This window comes from Ctenopharyngodon idella, chromosome 15, assembly GCF_019924925.1.
Source record: "Ctenopharyngodon idella isolate HZGC_01 chromosome 15, HZGC01, whole genome shotgun sequence".
Taxonomy (NCBI): domain Eukaryota; kingdom Metazoa; phylum Chordata; class Actinopteri; order Cypriniformes; family Xenocyprididae; genus Ctenopharyngodon; species Ctenopharyngodon idella.
Window position 1 is genome coordinate 18,757,045 of NC_067234.1, and position 25,837 is coordinate 18,782,881.

At 38.5% G+C, this 25,837-nt stretch overlaps 1 protein-coding gene across 3 annotated transcripts in view; it reads right to left on the reverse strand.

Moving 5' to 3' along the window:
• The window catches only part of arhgap35a (Rho GTPase activating protein 35a), a 92,317-nt gene that overhangs the window by 14,975 nt on the left and 51,505 nt on the right, over positions 1-25,837 (reverse strand). For 2 of the 3 annotated variants that reach the window (XM_051861375.1, XM_051861376.1), the window contains exons 2-4: positions 13,174-17,308; positions 10,696-10,840; positions 4,495-4,572 (exon numbers count right to left, since the gene is read on the reverse strand). In XM_051861375.1, coding sequence (XP_051717335.1) covers positions 4,495-4,572; positions 10,696-10,840; positions 13,174-16,917 — 3,967 coding nt within the window. In that variant the 5' untranslated portion in view covers positions 16,918-17,308. Of the gene's footprint in view, positions 1-1,692; positions 1,989-4,494; positions 4,573-10,695; positions 10,841-13,173; positions 17,309-25,837 lie in introns of those variants that run through there. The other variant, XM_051861378.1, reaches the window with a different exon arrangement.

A 25,837-nucleotide genomic window follows, 5' to 3' on the forward strand; every position in this document is an offset into this window, starting at 1 on the left:
CAAGTTAGTGAAGCAATTTTGAGTCATTTGATTACTGTTTTTACGGTAACAATGAAAGTACCAAACAGAACCATGGTATTAAAATGTTTTCTGGACATGTGCCATATTATTTTGTTGTTCTGTGTAAAATTAATCATACTGTACATAATGTTAGGGTTGCAAAGGGACGAAAAATGTCCGGAAACTTTCCATGGAAAGTTAAGGTGGGGAATTTTGGGAATATTCCAAGTTGGACACTTAACGAGAATTTACAGGAATTGAAGGGGATTAATTGGAAATTTGGGGTAATTTATATAAACTTTATCATATACAAACATTAACAGTTTGTGTTTTTGGGTTTTTATTTGTTCTTTTATAGGGTAACCTGCAATTTTGCAAATTTCCAGTTTGTTCCCTTAAATTCCCATAAATTCCTGTTAATTCCCCTGGAAAGTTTCCATATTTGAAAATTCCCGGAATTTTGCAACCCTAATTATAATGTAATATCACATTATACATAAAAAAAAAAACAAACATAGTATTACCTACTACTTTTACACAATTAGTTGTGTTATAAAACTCAAAAAGACTTTTATGTGGAACTAAGTGACCATGAGATGGCAACCAAGCAACAGATTTTCTCAGAATTGTGAGATATAAACACTAAACTGAGAGAAAAAAGTCAGAATTGTAAGACAAGAAGTCTTTGATTTTTTTATTCCATGGCAGAAACAAGTTCCATACTTATTAGATTAGTATAGTGGAGAGTATAAAGTATACAGGAGCTGGGATTCAAACTCGGATCACACTCATATTTATTTTGGGTTTTCCCCTTTTTGGCCAATGAATCAACTTGAAATAAGAGTGTAGGGAGGTGGAGAGAGAGAGTTTGTAACCAAAACTGTACAAAAGTGAAATAAAAAGTTGGCCGGCACTTCCTGCAGTATCTAATCTGTCACATGGGGGGCTTTCACACCGGAGGAATGTTTTCATAGTTTCTATAACTATTGCCGGAAGTACCAGCTTTTTGGCGTGATTGCAACGCAGGAACTGGGAACGATTTTTGTTACAGGAACGCCTTTTGGGTGGACTAAATTAGCTCCTATGGTCTAACCCAGCACAATAAGAACTACCAGATACGTAAGTGTTTGTTGATTGGCCGAGCGCATGCCTTATGAAACACCGGCACCCGCCATTTTCAAAAAGCCACGTAAACACACAGTTTACATATACTTACGCTGCGAACATAGAAAACAACGACAGATGGACCTCAGCTTCGATGATATGTAGCACTGCAAGTTGTCATAGGATATTTCGTCTGTTAGCCCTCCTTTTTGCTCCTTCAATCGCATAACTTATACTCCGTTATCACGAAACCCACGGCGCACAACTAAAACACAGCTCCGATCACAGTTTCCTCCATCCTCCAGTTGCTGAATGCCACACTTAAATTACGTCACTTCAGAGTTCCTACTGGCGGTGCGAATGCAACCAGGAAAATGACCCTAGGGGAAAATGTAGGCCCTGTTGGCTAGTTCCTATAACTGAGTTCTGATAACTACCAGGTGTGAAAGCCCCTATGGATTTTGTGTGGCAGTAATAGCTACACACTTGCTGCATTCGAAAACGCATGCTGTATAGTAGGTACCACACTTGGTTTGAAACTTGCTTTGCGACCGTTAAAAAAAAAAGGTATGTTCTATACAGCATGAATGAAATACGGAATGACTACATTCGCCACGTTGTCACTGTAATGTGACCTACGGTATCAGTTGTGTCGATTTGCTGTTCACAACCATAGACTGTAAAAAAGAAGGACAACGCACCGTCACTCTCTTCCATTGTAGAAAAGTGAAGCCGCCAATGTCCCAATATGGCACTGACATCTTGGAACCCAAGTCTGCGCAGTAGTGAACCCGGAGCCCGAGACTGCGCGGTAGTGAGCATGAAGTGGAGCCGCGGTATCAAGGCCACGCCCACACTTCCGCAGAATCGGTTAGTACAGATTACTGCAGAACAACTCATTATGTAGGTGTGAAATAAACAGTTATAGAAATGTAGAAATTAAAGTTAAAGCAACACTCCACTTTTTTTGAAAATAGGCTCATTTTCCAACTCCCCTAGAGGTAAAAAGTTGAGTTTTACCTTTTTCGAATCCATTCACCTGATCTCCGGGTCTGGCGGTACCACTTTTAGCATAGCTCAGCATAGTTCATTGAATCTGATTAGACCGTTAGCATCTTGTTAAAAAATGACCAAAGAGTTTCAATATTTTTCCTATTTAAAACTTGACTCTTCTGTAGTTACATCGTGTACTAAGACCGACGGAAAATGAAAAGTTGTGATTTTCTAGGCCGATATGGGGGTCACAGGCGCTGCGTAATATCATTGTGCCTGCTGCAGCCATGGTACGGCAGCAAAGTTCCTTGATCATTACGCCGGAATGACAGTATAGTTCCTAGTCATATCGGCCTAGAAAATCGCAACTTTTAATTTTCCGTCGGTCTTAGTACACAATGTAACTACAGAAGAGACAAGTTTTAAATAGGAAAAATATTGAAATTCTTTGGTCATTTTTTAACGAGATGCTAACGGTCTAATCAGATTCAATGAACTATGCTAAGCTATGCTAAAAGTTGTACGGCCAGACCCGGAGAGCGGCTGAATGGATTCGAAAACGGTAAACCTCAACTGTTTAACTCTAGGGGAGTTGGAAAATGAGCCTATTTTAAAAAAAAATGGAGTGTTCCTTTAAAGCTCCAATCTCCTCCCGAAAAAAAGTGTCTCAGTGTCTACTTTACTTAAAGAAGCTGTCAATCTCAGCTGTCAGTCATGACACCACGGTTTTTTTATAGCATCAAATAACTAACTAAAACCAAAGTTACTTAAAAAAAAAAAAAAAAAAAAAAAAAAAACGAACACTTGAACTTACATCAGCATGATAAAAACTACATAAAATGACAGAAACCATCTTTGAAAAAAAATTTATTTGAAGTGTAATCTGATTTAGATTGTCTCACGTCCCATTAGATTACATGGAGAGGGCGGGGATTATGACCTATACTGCATCCAGCCACCTGGGGGCGATCAAAATGTTTTGGCTTCACTTTCCAGGACTTGTGCGGCACACTTGTTCACAACTCCTCTCCTTTGGATTCATAGGATAGTAAAGAGTTCATCAAATGCACACTTCAGAATTCTGTTTTATGGCAGGTGTCAAACAGCATTAAGGTACAATACTTCCACCTACTGTTTTGGAGTTTAAACCATATAGTTACTGGCGCTGGATTAGTGTACGATATTGTATGTGCAGTATTAATACAATATTCAATATGTAATTAATATTGTATTATTTTGTGGTGTATCACAATTACTTCATACTGCAAGATGCAACGTCTTTTGCTGAGATTGATTAGCAGTTCCTGAAATGTGCTAATTTAAATGCATTATTCATATCTGCCTGAATAACGTGAATCATTCCCAATACTGGATTGTTTAAACTTGCCCTAACTAATTTCCCTTCTAACATTTTCAACTTATAATCTACTTCACTCTTCTTTTTTAATTGCATATTAATGTATCTTACTAGCTTTATTTCTTATGCACTATTAACTCTTTCCCAACCATTGACAGAATTTTCCGTCATTTATGAGACAACACTTCCTCGCCATTGATAGAATTTTCTGGCTTTCCATGTTTTCACTGTTATACGGTAGAGGGCACTATTACACAACTTCTGAAAGAGTAGAGAATCTCCAGATCAAAACAGGTGAAAAGGGAGCAGAAACAAGCGATAAAACTAGGGCTGAGACAATACATTAATTCTCGTTTTTATTAGCAGATGTCACTACATGCTTTAGAAACAGCCTTACTCTGCTTGCTTCCAGTACCTTTACACATACCACTTAAACATAAAATAATCATTCATAAAGTTCGAAAAGGTTGAAGCGGATTACGGGCTGTTTTTACATTAATCTCGTGTCCTGAGCCGCGGTGCAAGTATATATTTAACCACTTACATGACTCAGTCGAACGCACGATCGCTGTCCAGCACTCTTCTTCGTGAGCATTTGAGAGTGCGGTTAAAAACTAGCCTAGAGCACCATCTGCTGTTAAAACTAAGCTCAGAATCGATTTGAGAGAGAAAAAATAAGAATCGATCCAGAATCATTATATCGTGACTCGATGTATTGTCCCAGCCCTAGAAAAGCATTGTTTATGTACGTTGTAGTCTTTGAAAAACTTACCCACATTCAAGTGTTGATAAAAAAAAAATATTCATTCAACCAAATAAATATGGGGGCCATGAAAGTTTTGTCAAAATTTTCAAAATTGCTGGTGGTGGCTGGCAATAAAAAAAATAATTAAAAAAAAATAAAGAGTTAAGTTTTGTGCAATTTATATGTATTTGTCATGCCAATAAAGCACACTAAACAGAAACAAACTAAAAAAATGTTGACAGAAAAGAGAGATTGAAAAAAAAAGAAAGTGAAAAAGACAGGTCATGTGACTCACCCTGGTCAAACTGTCGCTGCATGCTTTCCATCTCCGCCTTATTTCCACTCACCCTGTAGATTCCCTCTGTGCTCAACCCTGTGAGAGAGAGCGAGAGAGAGAGAGAGTTGACATTAATTCATGAGTTTTGCACTCCGTTCAATTTACACAGTCTCAGAGTTTGATAAGAGCCACAATGGTGTTATCTCCAGCTCAGAATGTACAATGAATTTCACATATTTAATTTATATCTGAGGCTACTAATTGCACGACCACACTCCGACTGTCAGATCTTCACTGTTTGACTTATCAGTCGTACATGAAGAATGAGCGCTGCTACTGGCAGAGAGCAGCTTGCGTCTTGTGCCCCGCAGATGCAGATGGAGGCAAGAGCCAGAGGACGCTCAGCTTGGCCCATCTCACACGAGCAGAGAAAAAACAACTACATCGATAAAGAGAAAGACAGCGCGAGAGGCAGAGAGACACTCTCGGAAATGAGTCGGCGCGTTGCTGAGGCAGACCGCATTGATTGCCTCACCTCTCCTGATCAATTATCCATAAAAGCTTTTCTGTAGAGCTGCAGGAAGGGAAATGTGTGTAGAGAGGAAGGGTGTGTTTATGGCGGAATGTAAGAACATGAGGGAAAAGAGGCGAAAAAAGGGCCATAAAACTTCTGAAAGATCAACTTTCATACCGTGTTATAGATTTGCGATCAGAAAATTTTGATGTCTAAGAATTCCACAACACACCTGGGGCCAGTTTCACCAGCTGTGCTTAAGTTACAACACCTAGTTTTGATGTTAATGAGCACTAAGTTACAACTTGCGCACTAATGAATATATTTTGCGTTACACCATTAAGCTTAGTAGAAGAGTAACTCTACATAAGAAAAAAGTCCTTTACAGACAGACAGACAGACAGAGAATTCATAATCATTTTTTTCTAGAAAACAATGGCCAATGATGTAAGCATTACTGATTGGTTTATAATTTCTAATTGGTGTTTGATTAGGCAGCACTGGTCAGATTTAAAATAAACAGAATTAACAACAACAGTTTAAAATGAGAGAAAACTGACAGTTCGCAATGCATGAAACACATGTACAAGATCAACAAATGTTAAATTTAGTGACAACGTAGCAGTGGCCCATTAATGGCAAGTGACAGTTTCATCAGCTGGTCCGAAAATCTCACTCCGTCCTCAGGCCACTGGATCAACCTTATTGACAAGCCCTGAATGTGCTTTTTATTAGGCCTGTTAAGTTATGTGCTTCGCAACTTGCAAGTTTTGATGATCATTTTGAGGGGAGTTGGTCAAATGAACCAAACTAAATTCAGATGAGCTTTCTCAGCACTCGAGACTATCAATTCATAGCTTAAAACAACTCTAATCACAAACTAAAGACTTCTAGAGAAAAAGTTCAAGCCACAGGAATATATGGAGGGAGAAAGAGAAACATCCTCTGAAGGACAGTCAATGACAATACAAGGAAGTCACCATATTTCCAGTTCATTATATAATTTTTCTCATGCCTTTGAATGTCCATCCCTCTCAATCTTTTGGCCTTCATACTGAACATCCAGTCCATTAGCAACGTCAAGAGAGCATCATGTTAAGACATTTTAAGAAACAGAGAGCACTCTGAGCCTCATGGGCTTCTCTAACTGAGACTCACCATGACCTTTTTTGCTTAAAGCCCTCCTAATGCACAGCTAACCCCGCAACATGTCCAAACAAACTCCTGCTGCTTCCTGCCATCATCTTCAGCATATCCTCCGGGGCCAGTTCCAGCCAATTCAGCATTTCTCCTTCTTCAACGGCTGTCACGTTCCCTGCTTCTGTCTCTTTAACTATTTCTACTGTACATTTCAAAATGTGAATTATATTAAAATAGGGTCTCCTCTAAGTGACAAGTTTCAGCTGAACGGACTGGACTAATTCTGGAATGGATGTTGCCAAAGGTGAGTGTTGCTATGAGAAATAGAGAAGAATGTGTGGAAATAGCAAACCTCATGGCCCTGAAACACCCAACACTCATTTATCATACCATCCCATTGCTACAATGAGAAAACGACTGACAGATAAGAGAGGGATGGAAGAGATAAAGAGGAAAGAGAAGTTAAATGTTGAGATTTAAGATTTACCTAGAAGAATGAACAGGAAATGAGAGGAACAATAGGGGAACGCAAGTATTTTTGGTCCAGAGGGCAGAACGGAAGGGACAGAAAATGGATCCCTATAGAAACTATATAAAACTGAGGTTACGTAACAGGCTGTGACTGTGCTTTCATTTCTGCCTCATCAAACACAAGAAGAAATAAAAGAAAATGATGTGAATCCTTCTCCAGAAATAAATAAATAAAACTTGGCTCAAGAGTACATTTATCACCCATCAATGAAAACAACGTCTGTCATCAAAAGAAGAAATTTTGAATATTTGCTGGTCAATCTATAAAGAATGGGGCTAAAGCTTTCGCAAAACAACAAAAGTATCATACAAGTTACACTATATTTTATATCTTCTAAAGCCATAATGATTCAAATGATTCACAGTATCTGACTGAAAAGAACGATTCGTTCTTGGATACTGCTACTTCTCTCATGAACCCGCTAGAATCGTTCATACACTTTTATGGTGGATCATTGGTCATTTTAGAACATGACAGCCAAGCCCTTTCACTTTATTATACTGAAAAGACTGGGTAGGTTATTCTTCAAAAACTCACCTTCTGTGTTACAAAAAATGGAAATCAGGTGATGAACTACGCCTTTAAATAAATACTGTATATTTCGTCCTCATTTATGTCCCTGACCCTGTTACACAATTTTCTTGGTTAAGTTAACATTGCATAAAAAGAGAGACCAAATACAATTCTATTTTGTATTTTTACACTATGTAAAGTTCTATTTATTAAAACCAAGTATAAATTTCATCAAGTTAGTGTTTTTACACATTTTTACATTTATTACAAAATAATAACTAAAGGCAGTAACAATTTAAACAATATATATTATTTATAAACTAATATTCAGCTTTTCTTTTTAATAGTCAATTTATTTTCAGCAGTTATCAAGCTTTGTATACATTGGTCACTCACTCACAGACACAAAGTTGTACCTTTAATTTCACCACGCTGATTCCTCACTAAAAACCCCCGCAGTCATCATGTTTTCAGGCCATTTTGAGTTTGATTTTTGACATGAAATAAAGTTGTGATATCTAAGTAACAGTTGTTTACTTACGTTTTAATTAGTCTTCCCATTAGCGCCATCACGGTCTTCAGTCAGGCCGATTCGACGAGAACACGCACGAAAAAAAGAGGCGGGATTTATCGCACGAACCAATCATGTCCAATCGTAATCATATCGAATCATAGCGCGATGGAGGCACTGCCTCCTCTCACATGAGTTTCCCCCATTCATTCTCAATTACCCCCCACTAAACCCACCGCACGCTATAGAGGCTCTGCTTCGTTTCTCTGAGCTGAAGGGAGGCACAGAGAGAGGACTCCCCGCTGTAACTTCACCTGCGGGTGGCGCTGTTTGACAGTGTTTCTTTAGAAAAATTAGTGACTTTCACACTTTTTAATGTCAAATTTTGTAACATTTGCGTTGTTTTATTTTTGTAATATCGATTATTTTCTCATCCAGTTTTTTTTGAGGAGGCACTGCCTCCCTTGCCTCCTCGGAGGAAACGCCCCTGGTATATTTAGACTAGACACGCACTACTTTTTCCAAAGAAATTATTTATTTCTTTTATTCAGCAAGGATGCATTGAATTGATCAAAAGTGACAGTAAAGACATTGATAATGTTACAAAAGATTTTAATTCCAACTGAATGATGTTATTTTGTACTTTCTATTCATCAAAAAATCCTGAAAAAAAGTTTCACGGTTTCCACAAAAAATATTAAGCAGCACAACTGTTTTCAACATTGATAATAAGAAATGTTTCTTGAGCAGCAAATTAGCATATTAGGATGATTTCTGAAGGATCATGTGACACTGAAGACTGCAGTAATGATGCTGAAAATTCAGCTTTTTTTTTTTTTTTTTTAAATAAATTTAGTTATTTTAGATTTTATTGTGTTTTTTAATTAAATAAATGCAGCCTTGGTAAGCATAAGAGACAAAAACTTGGAAAAATAATTCTTACCAACCCTCAAATTTTGAACATTATACTTTGATAATGGGTTAGTCAACAGTGGTTTGAACTAGTCATTGTTAAATAAACCTATATAAGTAGGCATTTTTTTACTTATTTGATTATGCATTGATTATGCATTCAAAAAAAATCTATATAAACTAAATCTAAATAGCTGACCTCATAAACCTACTAGTTGGTTTTTACATGACCACCGTGACCCATCCCTAATTTATACAGCTAAAGGTAATTTTAGTTTTTATGAGGCAGTGAAAGACAGTGTTGCTATATGTACAAGACTGAGCCACCATGACTAAGCACATCTTAACCGTTGCTGTTAGCAGGACTTGCTTGACATATCAATCTGACATTTTTCTACAAAAGTCTTTGTAAAAGCAATTCGGTGTAATTCTGATAAGGTTGTGAGGTTGTATTGTTTTGATGGGTATGGTACTTTGAGTGAGCGAGTGTGTATTCTCTAGTGTTCACGCTGAGAGTACTATCAGCAAATCACGCTGTAGGCTGTTGTAGAAAAGCAGTTCCACCCACAGAGCACAAAAAAAAAAAAAGCTGAGCCCGAAAGATTGTTCACCATTTCTGCTATGTGATATCGATCTCAATGAGGGAGTTATCAGGCAGAAAATTACCGCAAGGGGCTTGGCAACTTACACACATCCACAACAGAACATGAAAAAGGCGGGAGAAGGGCGGGGTGAAAAGGAAATGGAAATGAGGGACAAATATCAGGAGCTGACTTAAGAAACTATTAATGACAGGTCCATTGACTCCACTCTGCCCCTAGTGGTTCACACACACGACCCAAAGGGTGGGGTTGAGTGCTCTCTTCAAGGGCCAGTGCTTTAAAATTCATACACTTCATGTAGTATGTATGCAATTATTACATAAAAGCATGTAGTGGATTCTTTACCTATTATTTTTATTATTCTCGGGTTGCCACAGAGAATGATAGGAAATACATTTTTGTCACGTTTTCTAGGTTGCGCAGGGTTTAGTTTATCTGAACTACAGAAGGACAGATGCATCCCAGAGGGAATACTGATGTGTTCTCCAACACTCAGCGTTACAGATAACACCAGCCGGATCACATGCACTTGCTCTCAGTTGATGAGCTTAATCCCTGGAAGCTAATGGCGCTAATGTTACCGACCCAAATCACAGCTGCATAGATACGCGCTTAACAAGTGCACATACCTGCATAGATGCATTGCATTACCATAATGCTAGATATGAGAGGCTCTTATTCGCATACTGAGCTCTGTGGGATCATTCAAAATGTTAAATTAACTCATGTTAACATACAGGTTAGCCATAGCTATACTCTGTTGACAAAAACATCAAACCAGCATAAGGTTGGTCTTAGTTGGTCTCCCAGGCTGGCTAGGCTGGTTTGGTTTGCTGTTTTTTGAGAGGGGTTTCTGATCAAGATGGGAGACCAGCTAGACTAAATTAAATCAGATAAGATTTATACTTACAACGCTCAGAGTTAGATTTAACTTTAGCCTTTAGCGTCATTCACTAGCACACCTCTTGAGGCCAGAGGAGTGAGGTTTACTCACATAGCTCTTACTAGCTAGCCTCAATTACACTCAACTCAGTAAACCTCACTCCAATCCAGGGTCATGGCACCACTGCAACTGTGCTATTAGGATCACTTGCAGTGGTGCCGTGACCTGGATGCCGAGTGGGATATCAACCAGTGTCAACTGGCATGAGATGGGCACACTAACAAGGAGGCTAGCTTCAGAAATACTTTTGATGTTATCGTTACTTTTCAGCAGGTAGCCTATTACAAAGTTTCATTTCATCTATCTGTATACATTTGTGTAAATGTAAAATGTATGTACTGTTGATGGGAAAGCACATTCTTATAGTTGAGTTGAAGACAGTTCACCAGCTGTCAGTTCACAACTACCATTTCATAAAAAAAGGGTCTTCACACCAAGACTTCTTGTCACATACCATCTACATTTGCATGCAAGCGTTAGCATCTAGCTAATTCCAATACCTCACTCCGATGTAAAGATAAAACATCAGAATATTGGCTATGTGCCGCTTACCTGTAGTCTCGATGTAACGGATACACTTTTCAATGAAGAGTGGAATGGGCCGCTCAGCCGAGACAACGTTGGCCAAGGGAACTCCAAAGTAGTTACTCTCAAGAGGTTTGGACAACGATGACTGACGAGCCTTTGGCCGCGTTTTCTGCAAGACAAGAGAGGAACACCTTATTTTGTGGTAAAATGACAAGAGCTAAGCTAGGTGCAATGCAAAATGTATTTTAACATCTTAACATGGTTGTCAAATGTTAGTGGAACATGTTCAAATTTCATAGAACTACATGTAGTTACTCTGAACTTGAGGAGAACTGACTTCATATATCCATCCACTAAAATCACCTTGATACCAGTTCATTAAAAGTGAAATTAGTTTTTAGAAAAACTAATACATGTGTAGTAATACATACATGTGTCTAAATATTTACTGGAGCTACTGTGCATCAGACCACACTAAACGTGGTCAAATCATTCACATTATTCCAGCAATGTGACGTTATATATTGAGGTACATTGAGTTTGACTTCTGATTTTAGAGTTCTGCAGGAGAACACAAGACTATACCCCCCCGCCTTCCTATAATGCTCTGCAGCAGGGCATCATGGCTCGTTGGCCAGTGTGTCTGCAGTACTGTCAGACAAGAGAAAAAGCCATGACGATTATTAGGCCCGAGTCTGTCTGCTCCATAGCTAGAAGGCATCCCAGCTTCCTGGTACATCCGCAGGTCAAAGCTCTGCTTTTCAAACATTCAGGAACCATGCCACATTTGCCTCCCTTTCTCTCTTACTCTCTCTCTCTCCCTCTCCTTTTTTCCTTACACTTCCCACTCCTCTCCTCATTTTCAGATTTCACCTAAATCCCTACTGGCTCCTCTCAATAGACGTTTACATAATTACCACCCTCCCCTCTCCAAACTCTCGGTAAAGAATCTGTGCTCCAATTACAGTTCACAGAAAGTATTACTGGGATGGCAATGTTATGCAAAAGTAATGCGTTCACCCTGCAATGCAGGTCACACAGCAACCCAGACTAAGGTGCACAAAGCAAACCAGCTACATCATGTTAATAACTGCTACTCCACCCATTTGCAACTTCAGACACGACAGGATACTTTAGTGTTACAATGTGAATGAATACTATGTTTGGTTATGTTACGCCTCACTAATCAATCTTCAAATTGTAATAAGTCTCCTGGTATGTCTACCATGCAACTATTCGCTTTGCAGTTGCTGGTGCAAAGTCACAGGGGGCATTAGAAATGGAACTAGGTGACACCGGAATTTGAAACATTCCACTTGTTGGGTGAGGAGATTTTAAAAGGCTGAGTTAACATTTCCGGCCTCGCAGTCCAACATACTGAGAAAGAGCGAGAAAGTGCTGATGGCATAGTAGACAGAAACAGGAAAGGCTTATTCGAACTCCTTTAACAACAGAAAGGGACAATCTTTGTTGAACAAAGCTTAAACCAGTAGAGATCCCTGGGGCTACTATGTTGCTGCTTTTTTATGGGTTCCTTTATGGATCAGTCCCATAAGGCAATTGATGCAAGCAAGGTGATTTAACCCAATGGCCTCATTCTAACCCCACCGAAATAATAAAGACACTGCTGTTCAATGAGAAGAGCTGGTGGCTCAATCCTTTCATATGCCCTTAGGCTGTCACATGCTTGAAAAGAACAGGAGTCACTTAAATTTCTGCTTGTGTGAATACAGTGTATTATGGGAGCTATAGTAGTATTCCCAGCAAAAAATCAAAAATCGAAAGCAACCTACAAGGCATTGTTAAGGCCATGCTGTAGAAGGAACTATCAAGCAAAGAGCAGGCAACTGTAAGTGAACAGCACCCAACCACCATTAAAACGAGTCAGACTTAACTTAATTTTTTTTTCTTTGTCTTACTTAAACTCCTAAAAAGAAACCACTTTTTCTGAAAACAATTTCTGTAAAATAATCTTTAAAATTGACTTTATCTTACCTGAACAATCAATTTAAAAGGGTTGTGAACTCAAAAATGCATTTCTTAAGACATTAAGAGTTAAAGTACGTGTTGTGAGTTAATTTTATTTTCATATGGATATGATTTTGTATATTTTGTATACTTTTTCAGACATTGATTTTGAGTTCAAATCAAGGTGTACATTTTTCTGTTGATCTAAAGTAAATATAGTTTTTACATCTAAATCTAAAAATCACAAGGTTTCTCCTAAAGAAGTGGAAAAACAACCACTGAAATAAGGCGAATTTAAAAATATCAATCGCTATGATTAGTCTCACAAAAGTAGACTACTGGGTCCAAACTGACTTTAATATCTGATATATTTGATCAACAGATTGTTTGAATCAATTACATCAATTAAGATCATCTTAAAGAATAAAGTTAGCCTGTAAACGTGCTCTTTACAATATATGAGACCATAAAGTATAATTCCAAAATCAATGTTAAAAAAAAAGAAAAGAAAAAAAATACAACAATAAAATTTACCTTTGTAGTTCTTCTACCAAGACTTCTCAAGATATTCCTCCTCTTTGGGTCCTCGCCTTCTTCATTTAAGGAACTGTCCCCTTTCTGTGCACCAAGCTCATCCTCTTTAGTCTTGGGGAGACCTCCAAGCTCATCATCACTGCCAATAAAGCTTGTGCGGAAGCTGCTAAACTTTCCAAGACGTTTGGAGCGATCACGATATAGCCGAGGTTTAACTCCAAGAGCAGACAGTTTTCGTCTACGCTCTAATGAACTGCTATCAGCCTCGCTGTCTGATCCATTTCCTGCACCATTAGAATGACTCTTGTTTGCATTGCGAATAGTGATGATCTTGCCCTGTGTGCTGTCATGTGGTACAGAATAAATATTCTCCTCTTCTGTGGGACGAGGCTTTGCTACTGCATCCATGGGTTCAGCATAATCAGATGGATCATAACCACCTTCAGTTCCTGGTGGCCAGGTGACTAATGAGCGCCTGTTGTGTCCATGTAGGCCCAGGTCCATGTATGAACTGATGTTTTGGGGTTTGGGAATGTCAAAGGTGACATTGGGCTTTGGTCGCACCTGAGGTGGGACTTTGTTGTTAAGCTTGTTTTCAAAAGTGGTGATGTCAGAGATGAGTGAGAAGGCATCACCTTCCAAATCAGGGAGCTTGAAACCTCCACCATGGGTCAAGGTGCCATCATCCCTTAGGGTGGGATAAGGTGGGGAGGGCTCAATGTCATCCTCAGAGTCCAGCAACGTGATGCTTGGAGAGCCACATCGAGGTGAAGAAACATTCTCACTACTGGTGACATTCTCTGCAACATTGTCATACATATGTGTTGCTTCTACAATGGTTTTTTTCTCTACTACTTCCTTAAAGAATGGCTGGAAGTGGTCTATCCGATGCAATCCTCCCACCACACCACCAGGTCCACAGATCACAGAGCTGAAACGTGCGTCAATTTCATGGGCCAGTTCCTCCCCTTGGGCAAGCCGCTCTCGGACAACCTCAGAGTCTGTGAGCTCCGACTGAGTCTCTGCAACAGCAAGCAACTGCACTGGAATAATGTCTTGGACCTCACAAAGGAAGGCACAAAGGGTTTCCATGGAAGCCTTCCGTTTGGCAGAGTACACTGCTATGTAACCATGCACCAATCTGCTTTTACGCAAGGAAAAACATGAGTGGTAAGATAGAACAAGAAGATCAATGCTTTGCCTTTGGCCACCAATAGATAAATCCAACAAAACTGATGTTCCACTGGATAGATTGGAAGAGGGCCGACAGTGCTGGGGCAGCAAGAATGGTGAAAGAAGCTGGTCAACATCATAAGTATCTCCACACATTAGACACATTACGATTCGTAAGTCAGCCTCTGTGTTCTGCTGAGAGTCTCTGAAACCTGCAGGTGCAGGCAACAAGGGTGGGGAGCTACTGCCAAGACTAACTGACGGTCTTCGTGTGTCTAGCAGACCTTTGAGGATCTGGTTTAAATGTTTTTCATTTATATTGCGACCATAGCCCACACCTGGGGAAGCAGGCTCTAAATAACTGCACTGAAATTTGCCAGCCACTTGTTGACCGTGTTGGATGAGGCTTTGTGCTGTTTCACCCCCAATGTCAGAAATTGAACCAACACCTCTTTTGGTGACCAACAGAAGAGACAAGGGAAGCTGAACTAGATTAGTGTCCCTTCGGCCTATGGTTGATTCTCGTAATTTCTCAATACTGTCAACGACATAGGATAAGGATTCCTTTGAGTTGTAGAGGCAGATGCAACCATGTGGTGTGAAAGTGGGGGTATGGAAGGAGTTTACTGGAAGGCGTACATTTCCTTCTATAGGTCGAAGAGCCAGTTCATAAGTCCTTCCATCTAGCACAAACCGTTCATCATTGGTGCACAGTGCTCTGATCTCATTAGCTAACTCTCTTGCAAGTCCATCTTTGCCAAGAATTACAAGATTAATTCTATCTACCTTTCCCTCACCAAACTGTGATTTTGAGCTCCCATCAAAGGAATATCGAGTGGGAAAACGAAGGGCTAACTGTTGCTCAATTTTGCCATCCACACAATATGGACTACTAGGGCAGGTTTCCTTAGTAGGGTGGTATACAAAATGGATATGTTTGAGCACAAGGGCATCTCTCTCAGCCTGAAGCTTTTGGAGGGCCTTGAACCTCTGCTCCTCTCCAAGAACCTCTTGGATGGCACCCATTTTTTCTTTACTGGGCTTAGCATCAACTTCAAGCTCATAGAACAACTCAGAGTACTCCAGTAAAAGTTCTTGGAAGTCCTCTTTGGCTTGGTCAATAATAATCTTCTGGTATTTGTTATAGATATCAAGGTACTCTGGCTCCTCCAGCCACTGATAAAATTCCTCATTCATGATGAAGCTACGAGCTTCCTCCCAAGGTTTGCCAGGTGTAACAAATGGTGAAGATGCAAGTTTCTCTTTGAACTCACAACGCATTTCTGCCCTCTTTCGCTCATTGCGCAGGTGTTCTAAGTGACTCTCATAGATTGCCTCTGCTACAGGGGTTTCCAAAAGGTCCTGGGGAATGCGTTCATCCTCCATGTTGTCAATGTGTGGTGTAGTTTCCCATGGTGTGTCATCCAATATGACAAACCAGTGGGAGAACTCCCGCTTAGTCTCGAGAACTTTCTGTACTCCTGACCAGCTCAGGTGATCAATCTCATCCAGGTCTGGAACCAATGAGTTGAGAGCCTGTGGGAGAGTGCTAAGATAAATTTTACGCCGCTTTTCTATGTGCTCTTGCTTGAGTCTGTGTACATGTTGCTGGAATAGTTTCTTGGCCTTGGAAGTACCCTCAAGGAAGACATACTCTTTGTATTCAGGTGATGTCTGCATTCTACGGTTGGTGTTGGGCCATGTTTCATTATGGTTCTTCACAATTCGGCTAACCAGCCACTCATAGCGGTCCTTAGCGGATGCTATCTGCTGACTCTGCTGCTTGAGGGCTTCAAAGTAAGGAATGATCTTGGGCTTCCCTCTACTTTTATCTATCAACTGCACCAAGGTAAGGAAGGCAAGGTCAACATTAACGTTAGAGCGTGCTGAGGTCTCAACAACCTGCAAATTCTTCTTGGTCAAGGCAAAGGTGTGAGAGTCTTTAATGTACCGCTCAACCCCTTCATCACACTTGGTCAACACAAGTACAACTGGCTTCTTGGTCTTACCTAGCTGGTTATATAGATTGCTGACGAACTTCATCTGGTCATCAAAGTTTCGGTTCATACCCCTGCTTACATCTACACAGAGTAAGAATCCATCCACCAAAAGCTTGCCTTCAGGCATTTGCTTCTGCTCAAAGTCTTGCTCTAGTCCTAGTTGATCTGTGCAGAAATACATAAGCTTCTCAGCAGAGGCCAGTTTGGGGGAAGCTGCCCGCTTGATATAGGGCTGTAAGGCAGTGCTTCGATGTGGCTGGAACGTTTGGTCATCAATAAACTCTGTCTGTTCCACCACATGCATTCGACACTCAGCACCCTCCTCCAACATTCGTACCGCCTCGCCCCAAAACAGGAAGTGGTCATTGTTTACCACTCTACCACCAAAGTCACTTGTGCTTAAAACAGATGTGTGGTCCAAATAAAAGTCATCAGCACTGGGGCGAACAAAGCGATTACAAAGGCAGGACTTGCCTACCCCACATTGCCCCTTCTCCTTTTCAGTCCCGGACAAACCTACCACAACAAGGTTGTAGGTTAGTGCCCGGGCATCTTGTTTTTTTGCCATCATCACCGTATGACTGCGCTCATCTTGCCATTCCCAGAAGCTCTAGTTTGAAAGCTGCTGGGCTGAGGTTCCATCCAAATGCTTTCAGGCCTGGCAAATAATTTATTTCTAATGATCCTGAAAGTTGCTTTAGGGTTTTTTTTCCATGTAGGGTATGTCTGTTCAATCCCCTTAATGATCAAACTATAAATCCACAGTCATCTGGCCGTTCACGATTTTGGCAGAGGTTTAAAAAGGGAAAAAGGGAATGGGGTTTGAGGGTGGGGGAGAGGAGTCCCTGTGGACTTAGGCAGGTGTGCTGCAGGTGGCAATATTCCAGCCCATCTCCTCTCTTTAGGGGCACTTTGACAAAGAAATATTGTAGGTTTCAGGTTTGCCCAGACTGGATCTGACCCTGCAAAAAAATAAAAAAGACAGTACAATTACTTTTTGAAAAAATAAATAACTACAAAAGAGACACTTTAAATAAAGAGCAGAGTAAAATAATTAATCCATTACATTACATTTTCAAATATCTAGGAATATTGTTCAAGTTCGATCAAATATGACTATAAAGCTGTAAGTTTTTGCATCAAGATGAATGACTTTGTCTTGGCTGTTGAAATTTACTACAGTACAGTAAGGGATATGCAAAGTTACAAAGAATTTGATTATTTTGGCACCACTCATCCCCATTTTATTTCATACGTTGCACAGGGTTGTTTGTGTAACCTAAAGGTATCAATACCAAGGAACAAGAGGCTGGTATCATATCAAAGTAAAAAATTTTTGTATTGATTCAACCCTATAAGGCATCACATTCTAATTCCCAAACACATACACACAACACAGATGAAAGCTGTGGTAAGTGCTTCAAAGATACAGTTTTAATTAGGCAACCAGGGAAACACAAATCACCCTTAATAGAAAGCACTGCATATTGGCTGCTTTTCAAAAATCATCTCAAAAAGTCTCAAAAATCATTTTCAAAAAGATTTTAACAACTTCATTAACATTAACAGGGTGAAAGCTTGTGGATACCAAAACAAATTAAGTCAAGGCCTGTAGAAATCTACGAAAGAGAACAGAACCCTCTGGACAATAGATGACAAGAGCTCACAGGAGCAATTACACTGTTCTTGAAATCCTGAGCCCCAATAGCCTGCCAAATGCAGAGACAAACCAAAAAAGACGTGGCTATAATTACAGAATGCAGTGAAAAGAGTAAAAAGTATCCTCAACCTGTTAATAGTTATTTTGCTTTTTGTTTAGGAAACACACACACACACACACTATATTATATTATATTATATTATATTATATTATATTATATTATATATATATATATATATATATATATATATATATATTATATATGATGTGATCTGCGAAAACCCATCACATGGTGAAATTTTACCTAATACCATGAAAGCTGGATTCGAGCCCTTTCCAAATCTGTTTTTACTTCTTTCATAGCTTGTCTGTAACAAAAGTTATGGTTATCTGAAGTCGGCTGATCGCTCTGATTTTCAGAAACGGAATTTTGAGAAAACAGGTTTAAATAACTGTCACCCCTTTTTTTCACATAGACATGAAAATGCACTATCCAAACATAAATGGTTGTAATTCAAGAATGCTTTGGAATATAGACCTAAGGTTGGTCTTGTTTTAAAGAAAACACTTTTCAGATTATTGTAGAAGTGAAATAAATTATGAAAGTGAAAAAAAAAAAGTTATAGAAGTTTAAGTTTTTGAAAATGTAAAAATTGTTTATATTTTATAATAATATATTACAAAGCATGTTTTAATCTTAAACTGCAAGAAAACAAAAGCCAAAAATGTCAACATTTTAGGTTCCAAATTTTAGGTTGAACTATTTAAAAAATAAGCTTTCAGTAAGATTTTGTTTGGGCGCAGTATGAAACCTTTTCACTTGATGACACCCAAGCTCCATACCTGACCATTTAACGGCGCCTCCATTTATTTGAGTAATTTGAACCATATATTTCCATATTTTCATACATTTTATGAAGTAGACATCCTATTCAGAAGTAGTATGGGCAGTTTGGCAGTATTTGATTTGAATTCAACCTCTAATAAACACATAATTAGAACATGTGTGTTCATTATAGCTCAGTTGTTCTCTTGTGCTCTGCCTTCTCACAATAACGTATTAAAAAAAAAATAAAAATCTTTGCGTGCCGTAGATTATACAGGACTGACGGGAAATTTGCATTAATACACCTTCATTCTACATGTTATTTGGTTTATTTTGATAGATGAACTGTCTGTAGTGTTAAGAGCGGGAAAGCTATAGGCGTTTTTTTTTTGTTTGTTTGTTTTGGGGTTTTTTACCTCCGCTGGGTGTTCTTAAACAGTGATGTTAGAGAAAGACAGCCATATATATATATATATATATATATATATATATATATATATATATATATATATATATATATATATATATATATATATATAGATAGATCAAGGTACTTAAATTGGGACAAAACCAGATGGTGGGAGTCATCTAAACAGAAATAATTGTTTGGGTCTACACCAAGGACAGGCACTACAGAAGAGGTGCCACAGACCTCCATCTCCCAGATCAACAGCAGCACCTGGGAGGCAAAACTAGGTAAATGTGCTGACAGTGATGGCAGCTCTTAAAGCACTACATCTAGCGATCACAAGCGACACATGATTGCATTGCAGATGTCGCTGTCACAGTCTGGGCCAAATGTAATGATTCTGCTGTGGCGAATTTGTTCAGGCGAAATAGCTTCTGTTAAAAAAAAAAAAAAAAAAAAAAAAAAAAACACAACACAACATGTAAAAGTTAAAACACTGTATTTGAATTTCTGACATTTCACACCCAATGTGGAAAAAGGTATCAAAGTTTGAGCCTTGGCATGTCATTCAATGTCGGATTGGTGATAAGACCAGTAGAACCAAGCTCACATCACTCTCTCAAAAACATTTTCAGCTTTTGCTGCAGTACGATTAGCCAGCAATCAATGGACACTTGCAACAGAGCAAACATAAAGTGAGGTATGCTAGCTTACCCAGAAAAAAGGCCTGAAATGTCAAGAATGGATTTGTCATTCTGCTCCTCCACTATAGTAAAAACAAGGTGGAGAGCCACTGAGCAATGTAGTGCTGTGGGTGTGGCAGCATAACGTTTGTTTAAACACAACAGCTCGGAAACATCATCTTAATTGCATACGTTAAATATTACACTTGCACTGCTCAAGACCACGGTATCCCACAGAGGACGACCATATTTCATCTTTTCTTTTTTTAAATAAATCATTACTGTTTGTCACCCTTTTACGTCTGCCTGTGGGTTTTGCAAATATTTAATCAATGAAAAGTATTAAAAAGGACTTGTGACTAAACATTGTATCATTCCTCAAACTGTCTTTACAACCTCATAACTCCACCCCGCCTTAATCTTGAATAAAGTGCTACACATATTTTAGACAGTTTTTTATTAAAAATTAAAGACAGTGATTAATTACAAAAAAAAAGTGTTTTTTCCATTTCCTGAAAACACTCTTATACAGTTTTTTGATTTGAGTCATTATATTCATCCAATGAGACTTCAATTACTCTCATTGGATGAATTGGGGGGCAATATACTGGTAGACACGATTAGCCGGTAGAAATTTGTCAACTGGTAGAGATTTTGGACTATCGTCTCTGTCAAGGTTACGCTCACGTGAGGTTGTTATGCTACGCGGTCACGAAAGCTTATAATTTTCATGAGATTTTAAGCATTGCGTTTTAAAAACAAGTGGTTTTAAACCATTTAAGTGCAATTAGCAATTCATTTTAGTATATGCGCGCGGCCTCTGGTATTGCAGGCAGATAATATTGGATGAAGCCGCTGCTCATAGAGCGCGCGAGGACTGAACTGAGTGCTTTTTGCCGCCTAATTGGGCTTGAACGGTTAAATACACATACCTATGTGTCAAAGTGACCATGTATTTGCAAGTAAACAGCCATTTATGTCTTACTTGAAGGTACAGTTGAGAAAGACAAGGCTCGAGTTAATGGATCGGTGCAGTCAGTCTTAAAGGGACAGCATCCAAATTTACCTGCTGTCATTATTAATGCTAACCAAACAACAAAAAAGAGAGAAAATCTCTCACTGCTTGCTTTTTGTAACTTTAATAAGAATAAATGTATATTTAATTTACACAGTAAAGACTATGCATTGTTTTTTATACCTTTGATTACATTATACATTTTTCGGTAACACTTTATTTTAGGGTCTTTTAACTAGTTGCTTATTAGCATACATATTACTAGAATATTGGCTGTTTATTAATAATTATTAAGCACATATTAATGCCTTATTCTACATGACCTTATTCTATATTCTTAATCCTACCCAATACCTAAACTTAACAACTAACTTATTAACTATTAATAAGCAGTAAATTAGGAGTTTATTGAGGGAAAATGCATAGTTAATAGTGAATACATGTTCCCTATACTAAAATGTTACCACATTTTCTAGTGCTGTCTTTGTTTTCTTTGCTCTTTATCAGTTTATTTGTCTTCAGTAAGCTTGAGAGGTTTTTTTTTTTTTTTTAGGCTAGTATTAATTTTTTTTTTTTTAAATTATATTAAAATTTATAATTATGAAATTTCAATGATTTTGAAATTTTGATATCATAAAAATCTTATTTAAAGCAAAAATAACTATAGCGTGATATATATCGTTATTGTGATTTTGGTCATATCGCCCAGCCCTAGTGGTTATCAGTTAGTAAGCTATCAGAGAGTAATTATATCATTCATGCTGATAGAGGACAGGTAATCATGCAATCATGCTGAAGAACAGGTTGACATAAGTGGGACCCATGGTAATGATTTCCATATTAAATAACCATGATGTAACAATGAGGAAGAAAAGATATGAGAATGCATTTTGTGGCTTGAAAATCCATTTTACCAGAGGAACACTTGAGAACTCTCAAGTTAAAAAATTATTAACAAATAACCATGACAGCTGCCTGGATACAGATCAGCAATGACCCATGTGTCACTGTCAGTCACACATACACATGCACAACCAGGTGGTGAAAAAAAAAAAATCAGTGCATCTATTCTGTTGGGTCACCAACATGACAAGTGATGCCATGCTTGCTGGTTCAAGACCAATTGTGAAAGTCATTAGTCTAATTAAGGAAGTGCTCATTATTCCTCAGCTCTTCAGGACCTGGCTCTCAGAAACACTCACATTGCCGACAGCACAAGAGCCACATCTGATCTGTCCCAGCTGTGTAATTCTATGTATTTCTTTGTCTTTCCATGTTCAGCATGCTATTAGTACTAAGAACGAGAAAATTACAACAGCTAAAGTTGAGAGCCAAATCAGCCTGTGTTTTTCCACTGATGAGCTAATGCAGCAACAAACAAATCCTAGACATCACAAACATGAAAACAGATGGCTAATTTAGTTGATACAAAATCAGCTAATAAAACTTCAAGCACTTCAAGCAGACATTCACTAAATAACTGTTCCTGTCAATGCACAGTTCTAAACAATTGTCGAACAACTGCTCTGGTCTTCCAGTTTAACAATAAAACTTTAGTATAGGGAACACATATTCGCTATTAACAACGATTTTTCTCTCAATAAACTCCTAATTTACTTCTTATTAATAGTTAATAAGTTAGTTGTTAAGTTCAGGTATTGGGTAGGATTAAGAATGTAGAATAAGGTCATGTAGAATAAGGCATTAATATGTGCTTAATAAGTACTAATAAACAGCCAATATTCTAGTAATATGCATGCTAATAAGCAACTAGTTAAAAGACCCTAAAATAAAGTGTTACTATAATTACAGTTTATAATAGAAAGGAAACCAAAGTGAAAATGTTCACATGCAAGTTGGATTTGGCTTCCATAGCCATAAAAATGTAATAACGCTCCTGCTACTTGTGTCATGGAAAAAGTCTTCTCCTCTTTGCAAGAAAGTCAAGTAAAGAAAGTCGCTTGAGTCATGTAGCTCCAGACGCCAGAGCTTAGACTTTATTGGTGGAGACAACAAAGCTGAGATGCCTGTAGAACATCTAACCCTCTTGTTCAAATCTTCTCATTCTTTCTTATACAGTCTTACCACTTGTTTACAACTTTGCTCAACCAATGAGCATTAATTGGCATATCTTTATTACCCCATCCTCCTTTGTTAGGTTTAATTAATTCCTTATCTTTTTTGGCTTCTTTTTTTATAGTGGTGTGCCACCAGTTGGTCTACATAAAGAAACATTTAGCAGCTTATTATCATTATGCAAGTGCAAGCTCATGGCAAGTTCAGCTGAAATGAGACATACAGTATGAATCACAGAGGCCTAAAATCATGTATTTTTTTATTCATATCATTGTGCAGGCTATTCTACATGCATATCTTCAATATCTAATAAAAAATATACTATATTTGCTTGCACCTTTGCTCACTTCAGTGTGAATTCAAAAAAGTGTGCATTGAGGGCACATAGAGGTTAAGGGGGCCTTCCGAAACCAACAATATCAAATGGAACACCCTACAATCTTCTAGACAACCATAGCAAGTCTGCAAAAAATTGGGAAAAGGTATCATCTAACAGACTGCAAAGGCAGATGTTCCAGAATCCACCAATAAGAGGTGAGATACAATCATATCCATGGCCATGTTTGGATAAGACATGATATGGTCCATCAAGCCAAAGCTAGGTTAGCATGTAGCCTGCAGGCTTGAGGGCTTCACCCCATCATTCATGTTGGGACACAGTCACTAATAGATGAGGATATGCCTGGACTTGTCCTCAAACATGGCATAAATAATGAGTAGTAGTGTGAAAAATGGAGATGGGGTCCGGCTTGCAGCTGTAAGGAAGATCATCTGAGAGATGGTTGCTAACTAAACCAAAACAGCATGTAGTGGCCAAAAGGGCGTGAAGTTTGCACTTGCTCTTAACGGTGGATTGCCGCTAACTAAATGAGAGGGGGCAAAAATAAGGGATCAGGGCATTCCAAAGCTTCTTTAAAGAGTAGTTTATTCTTTTAAGGGCCAGTTAAAGGATTAGTTCACTTTCAAATGAAAATTAGCCCACGCTTTACTCACCCTCAAGCCATCCTAGGTGTATATGACTTTCTTTTTTCTGATGAACATAATCTAAGAAATATTAATAAATATCCTGACGCATCTGAGCTTTATAATGGCAGTGAACGGGACCCACGAGTATGAGCTGAAGAAAAAGCTTCCATCCATATCCATTCATCATAAACATGTGCTTCACACGGCTCCAGGGGGGGGAGGTTAACAAAGGCCTTCTGAAGCAGCGTTTGAATTAAAAAAAAAAAAAAAAAAAAAAAAAAAATCCATATTTAAACAAGTTATGAAGTCAAATATCTAGCTTCCATCAGAACGGCTTTTGTATTCAAATTACGGAAAAACGGAACTGGCGCCGCGTTAGTTCCGTAAGTTGAATAGGGAAGGTGTAGGACATACAGCGTAAGCTTTTTGAAGAATACGGAAGGCAGTCTGGCGGAAGCACTTGCAAGGCGAGCATTTGTGTTTATAAAGCATATACATTTTTATTTATTTTTTTAGAAAATGACCGATCGTTTCACTGTCTGGTATCGTTAAAAGCCCTTTGAAGCTGCACTAAAACTGTAATTTTGACCTTCAACCTTTTGGGCTCCGTTGATGTCCTCTATAAAGGAGAATAATCCTGGAATGTTTTCATCAAAAACCTTAATTTCTTTTCGACTGAAGAAAGAAAGACATAAACATCTTGGATGACATGGGGGTGAGTAAATTATTAGGAAATTTTAATTTGAAAGTGAACTAATCCTTTAATGTTTAAACCCCACATGTTTTTTGAGCTTTAGGCTACGGTTAAAAATAGATCACATTCCTCCGGCCTTGGGTCTGACCTGCACATAAGCTAAAAATACTGTTAAAATGGCAAGAGCCAAACTGATCACAGGGAGGAATCCATACACTAAGGTCTGAGAGATGTGCTGTAAAGCTTTGCAGGACTGTTTCTTTCTGATCTTAAGGTTATGGTTGCATCAGATAAGGACTGTTTTAAGAGAAGTAACAAGACATTTGTGCACTTTGTGACTTTTTGATTTTTGAGTGCTACAAAGTCCCCCTGATTTTTGTTATGAAAGCAAGACTAAGATGACAATAAAAATACAGGCTAGAGTGTTGAAGCCTCTCTCTGAAGAAAAAAAAAAAAAAAAACTGACATCAAAAAAAGCTGACTGTTTAAGTACCATCAGCCACAACTTCATAGCCAACACAATCAAACTAGAGAACAACAATACAGCCTTTCTGAATAGGTCTTAGGACAGTAAAATGCAGCAGACAAAAGCAATTTCAAAGACTATAATTAATACAAACAGAAATGAAAACTACAATTTGTTTCCTGTCAAACTACTTTGAAGAAGTCTGTCTAAACAGACATTCACACACATAATCAGGCTGACAAGCTGTAAACATCCACTTACACACACTCTCACAGATCAATTGGTCTTTTATATTCCCTTCAAAAGAAGCAAAGATTGAAAACGTTGCTGAACATCATTAAATCAGAGATATGTATTGTTTGGGTATTGAAGACAGTTATTGTTGAGAGAGTATTACCATGCGAAAATAATGTGCTGGTGTTTGTATTATTCCTAATGACGTACTAGAGCCCTGAAATTACAAGGAGAAATATTGGCTTTGTATGAAAAAGCATTCCACTCCTCTATGGTGTTATCTTTACTGTAGCCACGCAGCATAGAAAATGAGAGGTCATTCATGCAGTGTCCCACAGGGCCGGTGCCTAGGCCCTTTCCATTTCCGGCCTGTCCTCGTCAATGCCAAATTTCATAAAAGAATTATAGCCGACAGTGGCGATGGTGACAAAGCAAGACAAGATTGGAGTAAACATGGTTTAG